General features: G+C 44.3%; 1 protein-coding gene across 7 annotated transcripts in view; it reads right to left on the bottom strand.

Annotated features, from left to right (window-relative positions):
* Nucleotides 1–17,484, bottom strand: part of LOC119436181 (ubiquitin carboxyl-terminal hydrolase CYLD) — a 138,313-nt gene that overhangs the window by 24,362 nt on the left and 96,467 nt on the right. For 4 of the 7 annotated variants that reach the window (XM_037702954.2, XM_037702956.2, XM_037702952.2 and 1 more), the window contains 3 exons: nt 16,956–17,006; nt 14,791–14,843; nt 2,417–2,438 (listed from right to left, as the gene is read on the bottom strand). In XM_037702954.2, coding sequence (XP_037558882.1) covers nt 2,417–2,438; nt 14,791–14,843; nt 16,956–17,006 — 126 coding nt within the window. The remainder of the gene's footprint in view (nt 1–2,416; nt 2,439–14,790; nt 14,844–16,955; nt 17,007–17,484) is intronic. The other 3 variants (XM_037702955.2, XM_037702953.2, XM_049656052.1) reach the window with 2 other exon arrangements.

Consider the following 17,484-nt stretch of genomic DNA (forward strand, 5'->3'; position numbering starts at 1 on the left):
TTCATGTGAAGGAAATTTCTGGCCAATGCATGACAACAATTTTTGGGGATGAATGCAGCATCATTTATATTGATTTCCTCGTCAGTGATGAGACCATGAGCAGGGAGTACTACTGTGAGGCTCTCCAATGTGCACACAGTGCAGTCAGGAAGAAACGGCCTGGCTTTATTACCATGACCGTTCTCTTCATCCAAGACTATGCGTGCCCACATACAGCGCACTGCACAATATGTACTTTGCAGGATCTTGGTTGGGAGGTACCGCTACATTCGGAATAAAGTCCTGACCTCGATCCAAGAGACTGCCATTTGTTTGGACCACTGAGAGTTCTTGGAAGCAGCCCCACATTTCAGCAGTGATGATGAAAAGTCAAACAAGCTGTCCGTTCATGGCTGCGACTCAATAAGAAACATCTCTATGCTGCTGGCATCCATGCACTGCTGAAATACTGGGATAAGTGCATCGGTTTCAAGGAGGACTGTTTAAAAAAATGAGATCACATCCGCGCATCTAAACATGTTTTGTATGCCTGAAAAATAAAGTCTGGGTTGAACTTGAGCACTGCTCGTAGAAAGATATTCACCAGAGGAAAAAAAAATATTTAATTGTAAATAGAGGTAAAAAAAGTAGGCCGAAACTTATAAAAATAAAAACTGAATACGCTGTACCCTAATGAATGTACATGCCTTAAAACAACCTCTTAGGAAGCCAAAAAGTTGCAGTACCAACATTTCACATGTGAAAATTACATACAGGCAATTTTTTTTTGGCAGAAACATAACCAAAGTCTGCTTAACTGGCACCTTCAATAGTTGTTCATTAGGCTGTCCACATGTTTGCCACATGTAGCCTAGTGCTGCAATTATGCAGCAGCACAGTGCACTAGACTCTTTGCCACACGACCTTCACCATAAATCTTAAACTCCTGTGCCTTGGACGAACTGGGTTCCTCCATGTGTCTCTGGTAAAAACGGCCAACAGCGAGCAACAGTACTTTGCATTTTCTAGCAATGCCATGGACGAGCGTTGTTTTGTCTCAGTGCTTAAGTGCAAGCTTAAGTGCAGTATCAGTGATCCAAGTACAAGCAGAAGCAAATTTATTCATTCTGAGGAAGTAAAACAAGTTTGCTAGAGGGGTCTTGAAAAATAATTTAGTCATTTTTTGTCAGAAGACAGAACAGTAGTGTGGCACGAAAGGGGTTTAACTCCAGTTCATGTTTAGCGTGTTGCTTGTTTGAACTAAGTCAAGGCTGCCTTCAAAAGCCAGGAGTGGGTGGCCTCTGCTCAGTGAATCCTCGGCTTATAATAAGTGCTGGAACATCCAGTGCACAAGGTGAGTTGTCTTAAAAGGTGAAAAAAATTCTTTAGAATTTGTTTAACACCCACCTGCACATTGAACAGCCCTTCCACCAATTTTTGGGAGTGTAAGCTACCAGCACTTCCTTCGAAATTAGCATCAAACAGTTTACATGCCAAGTAGTCGTGCTGCCAGTCGTTCACACCGTGCATTCAAACCAAAATTACATAGCGACAAGATTGTTGTAAGTGCACAGCAAATCAGAAGCTTTTTGCAAATTATATTTGAATATGAAAAGCAAATAATACAATGAGTTCACTTTAAATGGGGCCATTACAAGCAGGCTTGACTGCACTACTTTTCAGGAAAAAGTAAAATATAGAAGAGCTGGCATAATGAAGAAATTTCATCAGCAAAATCACACAGCAACATGCAAAGACTCTCACATATTCTGCATTTGCCAATGCAAGTTATCTCTATTTTTTTTTTCTTTCTGAAAAGTAAGGCTAGCCTATATGTCAAAACCGGACACAACCATACAGCCTACTTTAGAAATTGTCCTATTGACAACACATTATGACCATTTAGTTTTTGTGCAATGCACTACCATAAACCAGCTTCCTGGCTCCTCTGCCAACATTTATCAAAACCACATTCAAGTCAACTACCACTTTTGCAGAGTAAAATTTGACCAATCTGCAAACTTTGCACAACAGCACAACTACTGCACTCTACAGATGACAAGACAGAATTCTGTGGACACACATTAGGTAATTTTATGTATGCACTGCATTATAAAATCTTAAACAGATTACAAGTGCCTCAGAAGGGATGAAGACTGTCAGAAAGCAGCAATACAAGGGAGGTCTTCGCTTTTTCACACACACACACACACACACACACACACACACACACACACACACACACACACACACACACACACACACACACACACACACACACACACACATATATATATATATATATATATATATATATATATATATATATATATAGGCAACCGTACGGGCATCTTCAATGTTTATACCAAGAAATACATTTTGCCTGCACGCGCACACATATTAGATGCATACTAGAGAAAAAAGAGCTAAAACTTACGTTTGGTGCTGTTGCCTTTGTCCTGCAAAAACAGAACCAAATTAGTCATAACTGCAGATTTATGACCAAAGTTCCATTAGAAAGAGCACTAGCATAATTGATGTGTTCACAAGCTGATTACACAAACGGCATTAATGCAAATCACTTACAACGCATCTTTGAATACGTGAACGCATTGATAAAGCACAGAAAGTACTTCTTTCTCTCCTGAAAATACAATATAAAGAACATTTGCGATCGCTATGTCCTGTCTGGGCGCTGCGACTAACAAGAGATGTGGACCGCCCAAGAAACACCTCTTCTGGCCGGCCAGCAAGGTCCGCCCCACCATAAGCAATCCCTACCTGAGGTGACCCGTAACTCGAATTTCCGTGAAGCATTTCTCGATCCCGGGCGTCGAAAGTCGAAACCTAAACAGAACATCACCTGGCCGCACAGTTAAAGGTCATTGCTTATGTCGACCATTTTTGCTAGCGCTGGGCAAAAACCAGCTATGAGCATTGACTGATAAGGTTCAGCAAGAAATTTTGAATGGGCCGCGCACGCGCACTTCACTCGAACACGATCACGACAAAAGTTTCGGCGGTTTCCGTGGTTTCGGTTTCGCAGCGAAGGTAGTGAAGCGAAGGTGTGGCTGCCCATGAACGAGAGCATGTCACGACTCGCCGAACCCGGCTATTTTCGGTCGCCGTGAGTGCAAATTTATCACGTTGTCCGAAAAATGCAGTAAACCGTCTTCCTGGGCCGGTATTTTGTAGCGATGCATTATGCTTTACTCTATACTAGCTAGTCTTATCGTCCATCGCTCACGGCCGGGTGATACCGTTGATAACGTGAGCGGACCCTCGATGACCACTGAACAAGCGCGAAAAGCGCGAAAAGGCATTATCGGAAAGGCATCGCTACAAAATACCGGCCCTGAGGTGAGGTGACATCGCAGATGGTCTGCGCGAACGTCTCACGTCCCACCATCCCGTGTCGCATCATGACAGCTAGGTTATCGCAAAGGTGTTCAACTTCGAATTTTCCATGTCGTAGCCATAGCCATCATACTGACATGCGATGTACTGTAAAATTTATATGTTCCTTTTACCTGTAAGGCACTGTAGAGCATGTGGCCAGCTGCGGCTGCAAACGAGGCTATGCTGCAACGGCAGCAACTACATTTGCGTCGTTGACGTTGAGTCCTTTCACTCAGCGCAGCGCCCGCCGCATTTGCAGCTCGTCCCCCCCCCCTAACGTTTACCGCTAAATGCATAGGCATTTCTAAATACGAGCTCACGTTTCTTTACCGCCGTTTCCGCGACCGGATAAACATGTTTATTCATTCATTTCATGTGCCGTGATAATTGCTGCTCGCGTGGATTCGTAGTCGAGCCCGTCGAGCCATGACAAAAAGCTGCATGCGCATTTTGTTGCGCGAAAAAAGACCAAGATCTGCGCTAGAGTCGCGGCTATAACGTGCAGCACCCCCACTCTTACTACAGGACACCTACAGCACTCAACCTGCCTGCTCAACGACCAACGGGCCAGCGACCGAAATAGTACGACTACACTCTAGTACGACAGAGTCGGATAACCAGAACATGAACTACCGGTCCCAGCTAAAAGTAATCAATGTTTTAAAAACGTCTGAGTCCGCTAGGAGGCTCAAACCAACTCAGTGGTGTTGAGAATCGCGTGGCCTAGTCTTGCGAAGTCAATTAGCATAAACTAATTGCCTAACTTTTTAAATATTGGCTTCACCAAGAAAGTGCCAATACGAAAGTTGATCACATCTAAAAATGGCCGACAGAATGATAAGTGCTCCCAACGACCAAGTTTCTTTCCTCCATGCAGACAACCGATCAAGAAACGAAATCCGCTTATCTCTACAGCGGTTCTGGGACGGGCTTGGCGTTTCCGGTGGTCGCAAGGTACAGGCGGTACGGGCCAGCATATATATGATCGCGAATGCATAGATAATATGACAATTGCATTTTCCTTCCCGATTTAACAGTTCTGCGGTCAACATTTACTCAAGCCCATGATTTTTTTTTTTTTTTTTTTCCTTGTGTGTTCGGGCTTCATTGCACAAGTGGAACGAATGATATGTTAATGCAACGTCATGTCGAAGCACGACACACCTTCATCCACTCCGCTCGCTCTGTGCGCCCGATGGTGACGTGGCACGCGAGTGAGTTTCGAAAAAAGGCATTCAAACAATGTACTTTACTGACCGGTCGTCTCGGGGCGCTGAAATGGTAGTAAGTGGTTCGTGAGGAAAGGGAAAGGTTGACGCTATCTTCTGCAGCCCTTGAGGGAGCACGGCTCATCGTATATCTAAAGTCCGCCATCTACTCTTTCCTCCGCCGCCTCCTCTCCTAAAGCGCTTGCTTTTTTTTCTTTACTTTTTGCTTGCGAAAGCTAAGTCGACGGTGGCGCACCTAGAAAGTCCACGTTGAAGCTTTCAGCCCGGGCGCGCGCCGCCGCCGACTGCGGCTGCGCAGACGACTTTCAACATGGCTCTGAGGCGGAAAAAAAAAAAAGAAAATATAAAGAAGTGAAAAGCGCGCTACCATCGTCCAATCGGTGATACAGGAGAGAGAGAAGTGGTGTTTATCAAAGGATGGCGGTACTTTTCTTATATAGGGACTTTAGGCGATATCAGGCGGTTGTTTTTGTATTTCCCGAGCTTTCTTCAAGGGCAAGTAGAAGCAGCTCCATCAATGGTACTTAGGCTGTGTTCCAATACTCGTCGTAGACGGCTAAGCGGACAGTGGTCATCTTAAATCTCGTTCCAATTATCACGAAGACGTCAAAGTAGACAGCTTCGCGAAGACATCATCAAAGTAAAAAATGATGCACGCTACTTTCCTCAACGTTTATAGAACCTAGAAGTTCTATAAACGTTGACTTTCCTGTCCTAACAAAATGGCGGCTTAGCAGGGCGCTTGGAAAGCCGACAGGAAGGTTGTATGATGCGCACCAGAAAACGTAGACACGCTATCCTATGCCCTTAATTTAAATCACATCGTCTTTGTCATAGGTTCGCAGGCGCAAAGACTTAAGATACAGAAATAATGTGTGCTTTTCTCAACTTTTTCTTGTCGCCACGAGGTGGCGTCACGTCGCAGAAGCGGAACCTCTGACTAGCAGCACCGGTAAAAACATAAAAACAAGAAAGAGAAGAGCTCGCTGTGCAATAGGTTACATAAACATGCAGGTTCGTAGAAGAAAGGAAAAGTGGTTTGAGATTGAGGAGCAGTTAAATAGAGAACAAACAGGTGTGTACGCAGTTACAGAAACACACCTTGATTGATAATGATTGATAATTATGTTTGGGAAGGGTGGAGTCGGAATGCTCATACATCAGGGGGCCAAATGGGAAAGAGTAAATTCGAAGTGTCAAGAGCATCTTTGGCTATCAGGCACAGTCAGTGGGAAGAAAACTTGGCTGGGCATGACATATTCATGGACAGGGAAAATTGCAAAGAAAAGAATCAAGAATTAGTGGAATGCCTAAGTACGGATATTAAGAATTTCGGGAATGAGGGCAAAATTATCCTGTTGGGTGACATGAATGCCTACATACAGGATCTAGATGGTTATACGGACAACAAAGGGAGGTTAATGCTAGATCTCTGTGAGCGACGTACCCTCGTTATCCTGAATACGGGGCCTAAATGTGATGGCCAGATCACATGAGAAGGCGGGAATAGACAATTGGCCATCGATTACTGTCTGATGACAGAAGGAATTTATGATAACATTAAAGAAATGGTCATTGACGAGGAAAGGTATAGCAGCATAGGGAGTGACCATAAACTCATCATTTTGAAAATGGGATATGCAGTTGGGAAGGAGAGCAAGGAACGAAGAATGACCAGTCCAAATTTGAACACTGAACAAATAGCAAATATAGTCACAAGAGTCAAGAAAGAACTTGACAAATGACCAAGCAAGGAGTGGGAATATAGTGAGCTCGTAAGTGTAATGGCGAGAGAAATGAGGAAAGAGAAGCAACATGCTTGCTGTAAATTAAAAGGGAGGCCGAAAAGCTAGTGGAACAGGGACATACGGGAGGCGATCGACGAACGAAAGAAAGCATCATGAGAACACAGGCAGGCAAAAAATGCACAGTTGCCGCAAGATGAAATAGACAGAAAATGGGAAATATACCGCGGGAAAAACAACATGGTTCAAATATTAGTTCAAGCAAAGATTAAAGGTGAAAGTGAACGTTGGCTGTCAGAAATACGTGAGAAAAAGAAGGCCGCACCTAGAATTTTTTGGAACTACATTAACTTACTGGGCAGGAAGTCAGGGAACAGTACAACAACACATCCTTGACGAAGACCGAAACAAAGTGGAAGGGGACGCAGCATTAAATTATGTTCGAAAAATAACAGCGGAATCATTTCAGGGCAATGGTGAGGTGGTCTCTGAGGAGAAAAAGAGCATCAACGAGAACCAAATGAAAAAGGAGTTGCTGCTGAGTAATTTCAACTGGAAGAAAGCTGAAGAGAAAATTCCTAAACGCACAGCCACAGGTTTAGACAAGGTTCCTGTTAGACTGATTAATGAGCTAGGACCAAAAAGTAAGGAAGCTTTGTTGAACGGAAAAATGCTTACAGGATATAGGTGAATACCAGACAGTTGGCGACAAAATAGAATGAATTTAATTTATAAAGGTAAGGGGGAAAAAGGTATAATTCACTCATATAGACCGTTGACCATTACATCGGTAATATACAGGCAATGCAGACGATTAAATTAAAGCTGCAAGCATGGGCAGAGAATAATGGCATATTGGGAGAACTTCAGATTGGTTTCAGAATCGGTAGGCGTCTGGATGACAGCTTATTTATCCTTACTCAGTTTATTGAAATATCCAGAGAAGAAAGAAGACTGCTATATGTGGCTTTTTTAGACATTACCAGAGCGTATAACATAGTAGACCACAACATTTTGTGAGATATTCTGGAAGGGGAAGGTATAGGAAACGACTGTGTACAGCTATTGAGGGAGATTTACCAAGAAAATACTGTTTGCGTTGAATGGGAAGAAATGAGGAGCGAGGATAAAGTTGATATCAACAAGGAACTGAGGGTTGCCTTTTATTCCCACTGCTGTTTATGATGTACATGGTAAGGATGGAAAGGGCACTAGAAGGAATCAATTACGGATTTACCCTCTCGTACAAACAAGCCGGCACAATAGTTGAGCAGCAGCTTCCAGGCTTATTTTATGCGGACGACATTTTGTTGCTTGCTAACAAGCAAGTGATATGCAACGTCTGGCTGATATCTGTGGAGAAGATTGTTAGAAATTAGGATTAAAATTTAGCGTAAAAAAATCTGGTTTTATGGTATTAAATGAAAACAGTGAACAGAGAGTGTTGATATAGGGCCAGGAAATACCTGGGTGTATGGATAAACGAAGGTGATAGATATCTGGAGACACAGGAAAAAACAATAATAGCAAAAGGAAAGCGAAATGTGGCCATAAAGGCCGGAGTACATGGAGCGAATAACCGGCGTCCGAGCAACGAACTTCGTCAGGCGGCGAACGTCAGACGGCCAGCGTCAAGAAATTTGCCGTCCGCAGCCGACCTGCCTGTCCAGACATTTTCGTCGGGCGAACGCCGCCGCCAGAAGCGTCAAGCGTGCAGCGGTGGACGACAGCGAATCAGGAGGCACTAGTTCCAGTCGCAATGCATGCTGGTGTTTCGCGTGTGCGTGCCTTTTCCTGTCGTCTGCAATCGCGTTGGTGTTGCCGTGTCTGCATGTCTCTGCACTGATTGAGTACTTCCCAATGAATCTCAGGAATCGCGTTGTATTTGTACATCCCATATCCGCTGATCTGCGGGGAAACAGAGAAGCAGTGCAAACTCTCTACAATAACCCTCAACAGAAATCTTCTGATCTCAGAGGCCGCATGCTGTCGTCATGCCTATCTCCCGACTTCCCCGATAGATGGCACTGGCATCGGATATCTCTTTCGTTAGGCTTAGACGCGTTCGAAACGAGAAGCGATCTCGAAAACTACTCAAGGTTATCCATAATACTCTGTCGTCGAAGCGGCCTGAGACTAAGCGAAAGCCGTTTCCGCAGTCATTTGCTACCAACAAAGTGAATTCTACAAGGACAACGCCAAATTCAGTTCGAAGCGGGCGGCCGGGACCGCCGCCAACACGGCGGCCAACGTGCGGCGGCGTTCGCCGCATGTATCACGACACAGCGAACATCCTGCGTCGTGTCGCCGCGTCGTTACTTGACGCGTGAAGTTCGTCGAGAAAGTTCGCTCCATGTATTCCGGGCTTAATGAATCACAGAGCGCTATGGGGATACAACAGGTATGAGGTGCTCCGGGGTATGTGGAAAGATGTAATGGTTCCAGGGCTTACATTTGAAAATGCGGTTGTTTGCTTGAAGTCAGGGGTACAATCAGGACTCGATGGCAACTAAAGGTCAGTGGGATGCCCTTGCATTGGGCACTCACGGGAAGACTACTAATGAAGCTGTGCAGGGTGATATGGGCTGGACAAATTTTTAAGTAAGGAAGGCTCAGAGTAAAATTGATTTTGAAGAACGACAGAGGAATATGGAAGAAAGTAGAGGGAGTGCAAGAGGTGTTCAGGTATTTGTACAGGCAAAACACTGACTCACAGTGGAGGAGAGAGAGAGAGAAAATGATCAATGAAAAACAGGGAGGTTAACCAGGACTGAGCCCTGTTGGCTACCCTACACTGGGGGAAGGGAAAAGGGGAGAGAAAGATTAAGAGTAGAACAGAAAGTCCGCTGTGGATATCGCCGACGTAGCAACAGATCTCTGCTCTATCACTGACGATCACTCAGTCTGGATCACAGACGGTCACTCAATCCGGTAGTTTTCAAAAATAGCAGCAGCGCTTTTGTGGCCTTTTGTAGCTGCGATATTCGAGGCCATTGTCCCAAGATATTGTTCAATGTGAATGGTTTTTATTCAGCTGATTGAGAGTTGTGCACAGGTCATGTCTTTCATTTTCAAATGATGGGCAGTAGCACAGCAGGTGTTCTATAGTCTCTTCGACACCGCAGGCATAAAAGAACTAGGAAGCTTACCAGCAATATGCGACCGGTATGGTCAGCAACACGGCAGCAAAGAACATCAAATGCAAAGTGAGAGAGGCTGAAATAATGTCATGGGTGGCGGCAATACAAAAGAAACCTGCTATGACTAACTACCTCAAGGGAAAAAATGAAATCAGGAAAGAAAGAATTTATGATAACTCAAAGGGAAGCTCCTGAACTTTTCGAAGCGAGATCAGGATGCCTTAGAACGCATAGTTATAAAGCGAGGTACACCAAGGATGAAGACTCATGTGCTTGCTGCAGTAAAGCTAGGGAAACGATGGAACATGTTTTATTGGAATGCGAAGAAATCGATCCAGCTGCCAGTCTAGGCTCCTCTGACCTCCTCGAAGCCCTTGGGTTCAGGGATAGCAGGGGGAAAGTAAACATGTCCGCTATAGCAATTAGTAAGAGGCGGTTGGAGGTTTGGTGGCAGAAAAGTAGGGAGCCAACAAACAACGGAGACGTACAGATACAAAGTTCCCAGTAATGGTTCAAAAAGTTTGATGCTTGAAACTCTTTGTATTTGTGTGTTTTCTCAAAAATAAAGGTAGGACATTAGGCAAAATAATAACAAGAGCTTGGTGGTGCAACCCACCACCCTTTTAAAGGGGACGCTCATAGCATCCATCCTTCCATCTTCCATACGTCTTCTAGACGGTTCCAAACGCATTCCATTACATGCCCTCGAAGCTGTCTCGGCTGTCTCCTTAAGGCTCATTCACACTAGGCCCACACGACACCAATTTTGGTCTGTCGACTGTTGGCAACAGCAGTTTACAGGACGGAAAACGCTGTGGCCAATGGTTTTAAGGAAGGAAAGCGCTGTCACCAACAGTCGGCAGACCAAAATCGGTGTCGTTTCGGCCTAATGTGAATGAGCATTTAGCTGTCTGCGTAGACTGTCTCCGATGCTGGCCAGAATTGGAACGCACCCTTAGTTGCAAACACTTCAGTCGGCTATTTTTAAATGTGAACTCCAACTTTCGTATTGGCACTTTCTTGGTGAAGCCAACATTTAAAAAGTTAGGCAATTAGTTCATATGAATTAATTGACTTTGCAAAATGAAAAAAAAAAAAAATATCGCAGACTAGGCCATTCTCAACACCACTGAGTTGGTTTGAGCCTCCTAGCACACTCCATCATTTTTAAAACCTTGGTTACTTTAAGCTGGGACACCCTGTATATATATTTCTTTTGCCACTAAGCCTGAAAGCAAGAAAGCACTAGTCCTGAAAGCAAGAAAGAGAGGCAGGCCACCCATCTACGAAGAGCCCCACCCCTGCGTCACCCTCAACGGGACGCCAATCTCGAAAGTCGATACGCTATGAATAGTGGGACTCCTTATTCACAAGGACGAATCCGGAGCGGCCAGCCTACCAAGACTACAACGCACCCTTTCGCAACTCACGCACCTCGTCAAGAGGATCTCAAGCCAAAGAAGCAGGCTCTAAGAGCAAGACACACTAAGAATAATACAAGCACTGCACACTAGCCGCATCACATATGGCATGCCGTACCTGGCTTTAAAGAACGCAGAAATAGAAAAGATCAACATCATAATAAGGAATGCAGTCAAAGTCGCCCTGGGACTCGCCCCCATGGCCTCTACTACACAACACGTGGCAAGAACTTGCCGAAGCGCACAAGAACAGCGAACTGGAACGACTCAAGCTCACGCCTACCGGGAGATCAGTACTCCGAGACCTAAACTACAGCGAGATGTACGTCGCAGACACGGACAAGAAAGAGTGAATCCCATCAGATGTTCAAGAGTCCCTCTGCATAGCACCCGTCCCACACAACATGCATCCCATATACCACAAGAGTAGAAGGAAAGCTAGAGCAAACGCCATCAAACGAAGATTTAAGCAAGACCCAGACGCCCGCTACACCGACGCGACCAAGTATCCGCATCGAAATGCGTACGCTCTCAACGTCGTAGACTCCCGAGGCCGCGAGTTAGCATCGGCAACCGTCAAGGCACGCAACCCGGAAATGGCGGAAGAAGCGGCAATTGCTCTCGCCACCACCACATGCACAGACGCAGCAGTCATTTTCACCGACTCTCAGGCCGCCTGTAGAAACTTCTCGAGGGGCCGCATCTCGGCTGATGCACTCAAGTTACTAAAATGACGAAGCACTCCGCTCCCGTACACCTGCGTAACATGGGTACCCGGACACGAGGAACTAGAGGGGAACGAAGCGGCCCACGCCGCTGCCCGCAAGCACATCAGCCAGGACCCCCACACGCTCTCCGACCCTAGGCAGAAGACGCGGAAGTCGTACCCAACAACTATTCGGCGATATTACAACACTACAGGCTCGAGCGCCGGGTGTACCCTTCACCGCACCCAAAACTCGGCAGAGAAGAAAGTGTGATCCTCAGACGCCTACAAAAAAATATGTAGACTCACGGTACTATAATGCACCGCCTCTACCCGACGCTCCACGGCTACCTCTGCCCACTCTGCAACGCTCCAGACATCCTGGCACACTTGCTCCTGGAATGCTCGTGGCATGAAGACAGCGAAATGCAGCCGGAAACGGACGTGAATCGAGCGCCACAAGAAAACGAAAACCACCTAGTCGAAACGTGGGAGGCCAAGCTCGCCCTCGGGAACCTGGAAGACCAACGACAACTCGTCGCCAGGGCCAAGGGGGCAGTCAAAACCAGAGGGTTCCTGGATTAAGGAACCTACCCACCTCAGGGTGATACCGGGCCTCGCTCGGGACACTGTTTCACTAATAAACGTTTTTTTCTCTCTCTCCACTAAGCCAGCATGTGCCCAAAAATAAGTTGCATGATTTAGCCCGGCTTTGCTGCCGTGGATCAGCAAAGCCTTGCTCGATCCACGGCAGCACTGGAAGGCATACGTCATGCACAGTTGTATTGTACAATAATGTACATATATGCAGAATGTGGAGAATGCTCAACGTCTCCTGCAACATATAAGATACCTCCGCTTGATAGGCTATATATGTCATCTGGCATTGACGTGCGCAGTGCTTATTACTGCAAACGCAGGCCACATACAAGGGCTTACAATCAACTGAATATGTATAGTTGGCCTTAAGGTTGCTTTTACCTGATGCTTTAATGAGTAGTACTTTGATGCTTTATATCGATCACTAAAGGGGATACATTTAAACTTGGGCGCAGCTGATGATGATGATGATGATGTCTATTGGCAACCCCTTTGAAACGGGGCTAATGGGGCGGCGACAAGTAGTCACCTAGCCTGCTTGAGCTAATCAAGTTCTACTACATCTGTTGCAGTCTAACATTTTGCCTCTCTCCCCTTGATCACTTCTATATTCATTAAAACCTCTATCTCTATATTGTTTAGTTACCTATGCCTGTAACAATTTCGGCTCTATCAATCTCTTCCCTGCTTTTGTTCCACCAACACTCTAAACATTTCTTGTTTAACTTGACTGCTGACCAATGAATGCTACCATCTGCTTTGAATCCCAGTGCTTCTGGAATGTGGACGTTCCCTAGGTTCTTGTTTGTTGTATACATACGCATTCCATACTACAATGTGCTGAGTCTCTGGACTTTTTCTACGGCAGGACATATACCTCATCCTGTTGCTAATATTTGCTCCAGTATGTTTTTGTCCTCAGGCAACCAGCTTGGGCCTCAAATAGCAATTGAGACACTGCCCTATGTGTTTATCGTACAGATTTTCTCCCGATTTCTTTTTTGCTGTATATGTAGTTTTGCTTCCATCCTTTGCATCCAATTTACTGTCTCTGTTTCTTGCACTTTCTTTTTGATCACTCTAGGTTGTCTATTTGCATTTTCAATGACCCTGTACTTGGTTGCTAACTGTCTTCACCTTTTCCTCCATTCTAAGTCCAAACCTTTAAAGTGCAGACTTTTCATCTATGTTCCTGAGTTTTTCTTCTAAACTAATTTTGCTCTGCACTTTTCTGAGTTTAAAAGAGGCCTAACCCATGTCACCCTGCGCTGCCTTATTTGTGGCTTTACTGTGGGTTCCTAAAGGCAATCAGCCCACCAACCTTTGGTTAACTTCTAACCCCAACAAGATCTCCAATTTTAAGCCCAAAATAGCATATGTGAATGTTAGTGCTGGCACCATTACTCTTTTCCAAATTCCTCGCACCACTTCATATTAGTTGTAGCCCCAAAGTGCTCTATGTATCATTATAGGTGCATTCTGTTTCCCCTTCATCGCCAGATTATCCTGGTGGATGTTTGAGTACATCTTTCTTTCATTTATGCATATATACCAGGTAATTATATTGCTTGACTATGGGAATGACTTGCTGTTGAATTGATTGATACCATGTCATTACTTGTCTCTTCATTAGAGTGCTAGAGTGGCTTTGAAATGCTGCATGTCCTGTCAACACAAGGCAATGCAACGTGTCAACACCACCTCGCACAAGCCAGAAAAGAGGAAAGCAGCTCAGCACACCAGGTAGAGACTAGTTTCCTTTTTGCCTTGAAAAACATCTATATACTGCAGAGGATACAGAGGGAAGAACCGTTCAGCGAAAAGGTGGGAGCATATGCCATGTTTAGCCCATGATAGTAGGTGCCAGTTGAGCTAATCCACTATTGCCTGCACTGACAGCCAATGAAGGCTATTCTGCCAGACACTTCAAATAGGAAACAGAGTTGCACACCTCTCCTGGATTCCTCAAATGCTGTGGATGCCAGATCTACACAACACATTAGTCAGGTAAACTTTATTTAGTGTCTACATTTTCCCAATTCGAAAAAATGTTATGCATCTCACTTGCCTCTTTCTGCTGTGAGAGAAATGTACATATAGTAGCGAAAAAGCACATACAGCAGCCTGACAGCAAGTTGAGCTGACTCGAAAAAGCACCTCTGTTTACAACAAAGATTTATCTGTCACAGGGATTAGCTTAAAGCCCATATACCATGCTGAATATCCAGCTTTCCTGTTTTACACCACAGCTGTTCATCGCACTAACAACTACCAGCTGATAACTTGAAACCTATCTAGCCTACACTGATGCAGCTCTTGCACAAAGCAGACAATATTTTTTTTACCCTTACACCATGGAATCCTCTGCTTGTAGCAGTGAAACTTCTTTGTCATATCACTGTCCATCTTGCTTTAATGACTAGAACCACTTAAATGCAAAAAAAAAAGAAAAAAAAATAGACTATATGACAGGAGTAGCAGACACAGTTGTCTGTCTCACTTAGAGTAATTACAGTAGATAAACATTAAACAAAGGCAACAAAATGTTTGGTATGCTGTAACAGTTCTTACCAAAGATGGCTGACATTCTCCTGGGGCCTTTGGTTCAGTCTGGTTGTTAAAAGCTGCAGGACAACACTTTATGTGAGGTAGTCATTTAAACAAATTTCAATAAACATGCCAAATGAGAACTGGGTTTCAATGTAGGAAAGCTATCAACATAAAAGCAAAATTGCAATTTCATTATGTAACCCAGATGTTTAGGCTGCACACACCATTAAGCTTTAAAGGCAGATACTGTGAATTACTTAATTTTTGTAGGCATCTAATCTAACTTTTGCAATTTGCACAAATTGGCTTAGTGAACCATAGTTCCTGTGCATCTTTACAAATATCTTCATTTGGCCAAACCTTCAAAATATATACTGCTTCCTCAAAAAGTCAATCAAAATTTAAAGCTTTCAAGTGACAGTAAAAAAGTTAATTTTAAGCTGTCATCACATAAGGCACTCCAGCCTGCAAGGTCTCAATAGCTAACAAACTATTCTGCAGTAAATTACGGGTGGTACACTGCGTTTCTTTATGACTTAATCATGCACCAGTGAAATTTTTCGAGCCTCTAGAGCAGTCAATTTAACTGTAGTATTGTAGTTGGATGTATACTTGGTACGCTGATGTCTGCATAAAAGTTGGCAGGAAAGCTTGAATTCATGCAATGTATGAAAAAAGCACGTCATTGCTGAGAAAGCCCATGTAAGCGACATCAAACATTAATCAAAGTGAAAGGACTCCCTCGGACATTTGTATCAAAAGTTCAAACCTTGACTGAAATGTTGGCTACTGTATATACTGCACAGAGAAACAAAACTGAATATAATCTTGTCTGGTAATTGGCTGAAATGAAAAAAATCTTTAGTGGTAAAATACACAGTGACTTGAGTACATTTACCTCCAATGCAAAGAACACTTATGTTGAATTCCAATGGCGGAGTCAGAGCAAGTTTTTCTGCTCGTTTCGGAGCAAGTTTGTTCCAATGACAGAGTGAGGGCGGGAGTAAAGTGTTCCAATGAGAGAGTCGGAGTGGATTCAGAGCGGGAGTCACTCGGTGGAGCAGGAAAAGATGCTCCGCCAAAATAGGCGGAGTGGACCGGAACTCTGCGTGACACATTTCCTTTACAACGTTTGTCTGCTGGGGGGCGCCACCGGTCGCGACTCGCGACTCGGATAGTTCGGCAAAGTGTGCGGCATTGCTTCTGCTACTCTACAGTGACAGCTCCGAGTCGGAAAGCTCAAGTTCAGACACGAGCGATTTCTCGGAGAGTAACGGCGACGCTGAAACTGCCACTTACGAGCGGGAATTTCATAGGATGTTCCGCATTCCCGCGATGAGGCCCAAAGTAGTCGGCTAGACGCCTACCATGTTTGTCCGCATACTGTGTGCTCACCATAGCAGACAAAATCTGCTGCGCGCTTGGCGAGATATCCATTCCGCACTTTTAAACAGCAGGTGAACGGCGCTGAATAGACAAGTGACCGGTGCGGAGGTGCTGTGAACAAACAGCGGAAGGGAATGACAACACGCAAGGTATCCTGGGTAACTCCAGCGCCAGAAAGATAGAACTTCTGCTTCCGCCTTGATCCGGCGGCGCAGGTTGTGTTCCACTCGCGGATTTGGAGGCGTTGCTCTGCGCCAGAGTCGAGTGCTCGCTCGTGGAGTCCGTTGGCTGCTCCGGCTCCGCCATTGGAATTCAACATTAAATATTGCTGAAGCAAACTCATTATGAAATTATATGTGTTACACCAGTAAAACACAAACTACAAAGGTTTAAGATGACAAAATTTCAAACCGACTTCTTAGCTACTCTTGAAAAGTCTTAGAAGATTTTACAAAAAGCAAAAAGGGTGTGCAACCAAAACACAACTTACAAATTCAATATGAGTCGCAACATGATTGCTGATAATGCTTGATTATAGAGCCTGTCATGAGTTTTACATAAAACAGAGAAACTCTTTTAAAATTAGAACATGCACACAATGTGGCAAGCTGCTTTGAATGATATGACACTTGATTGAGATGATGAGACTGCTTGCATGTCAGACGAACTTAAATTCATTTTGATGGCTAATTATGCTGCTTCTTGCATGTTAACAGTAGAAAGGATAGAAAAAAAGAAAACAACAAAGCCCCATGCATAGTGGGCAAACAGTCATGCATGCTAGCACATGCAAGTGTTACCTTGGCATTTTTCATACAAAGGGTTGACGTGATTAACAGCATCACTAGTTGCTAGTTGTATGCAGCAAAAAAACAAAAGAAAAGGGATTAAAGAGCAACATTACAACTATCTCCAATGCTCTTGATCATAACGCCCAGGTACAACTTTCACCAGGCCATATATCATTAGCAAAAAAGAATTTAAAGTACAAGGGCCATTCATAAAATTCATACTACTTCCATGAAGGAACATATTATAGAAAGAGGATTATACAAAAGTTCATTCAAGCCTTCTACTTCAGTCACCCAAGACCATGCACTTCTACTAGTACATGAGGTGAAGAAAACTATTCTTAAGACTACACCATTTCTGTCCAAAAACTAGCTCAGTTCAAGGAACAGTTTGGTAAATTATGGGGTTGTGTGTTGCAAAGCTGTACAGTGGTCTACAAGGAACATTGTAGAGTAGAACTGAAGAACGTAACTATGATCATCTGGGATTTTTTAGGGTGCACAACATAAATCCAAGTACTCAAGCATTTTTGCTTTA

Source organism: Dermacentor silvarum, chromosome 1 (assembly GCF_013339745.2).
Source record: "Dermacentor silvarum isolate Dsil-2018 chromosome 1, BIME_Dsil_1.4, whole genome shotgun sequence".
Taxonomy (NCBI): domain Eukaryota; kingdom Metazoa; phylum Arthropoda; class Arachnida; order Ixodida; family Ixodidae; genus Dermacentor; species Dermacentor silvarum.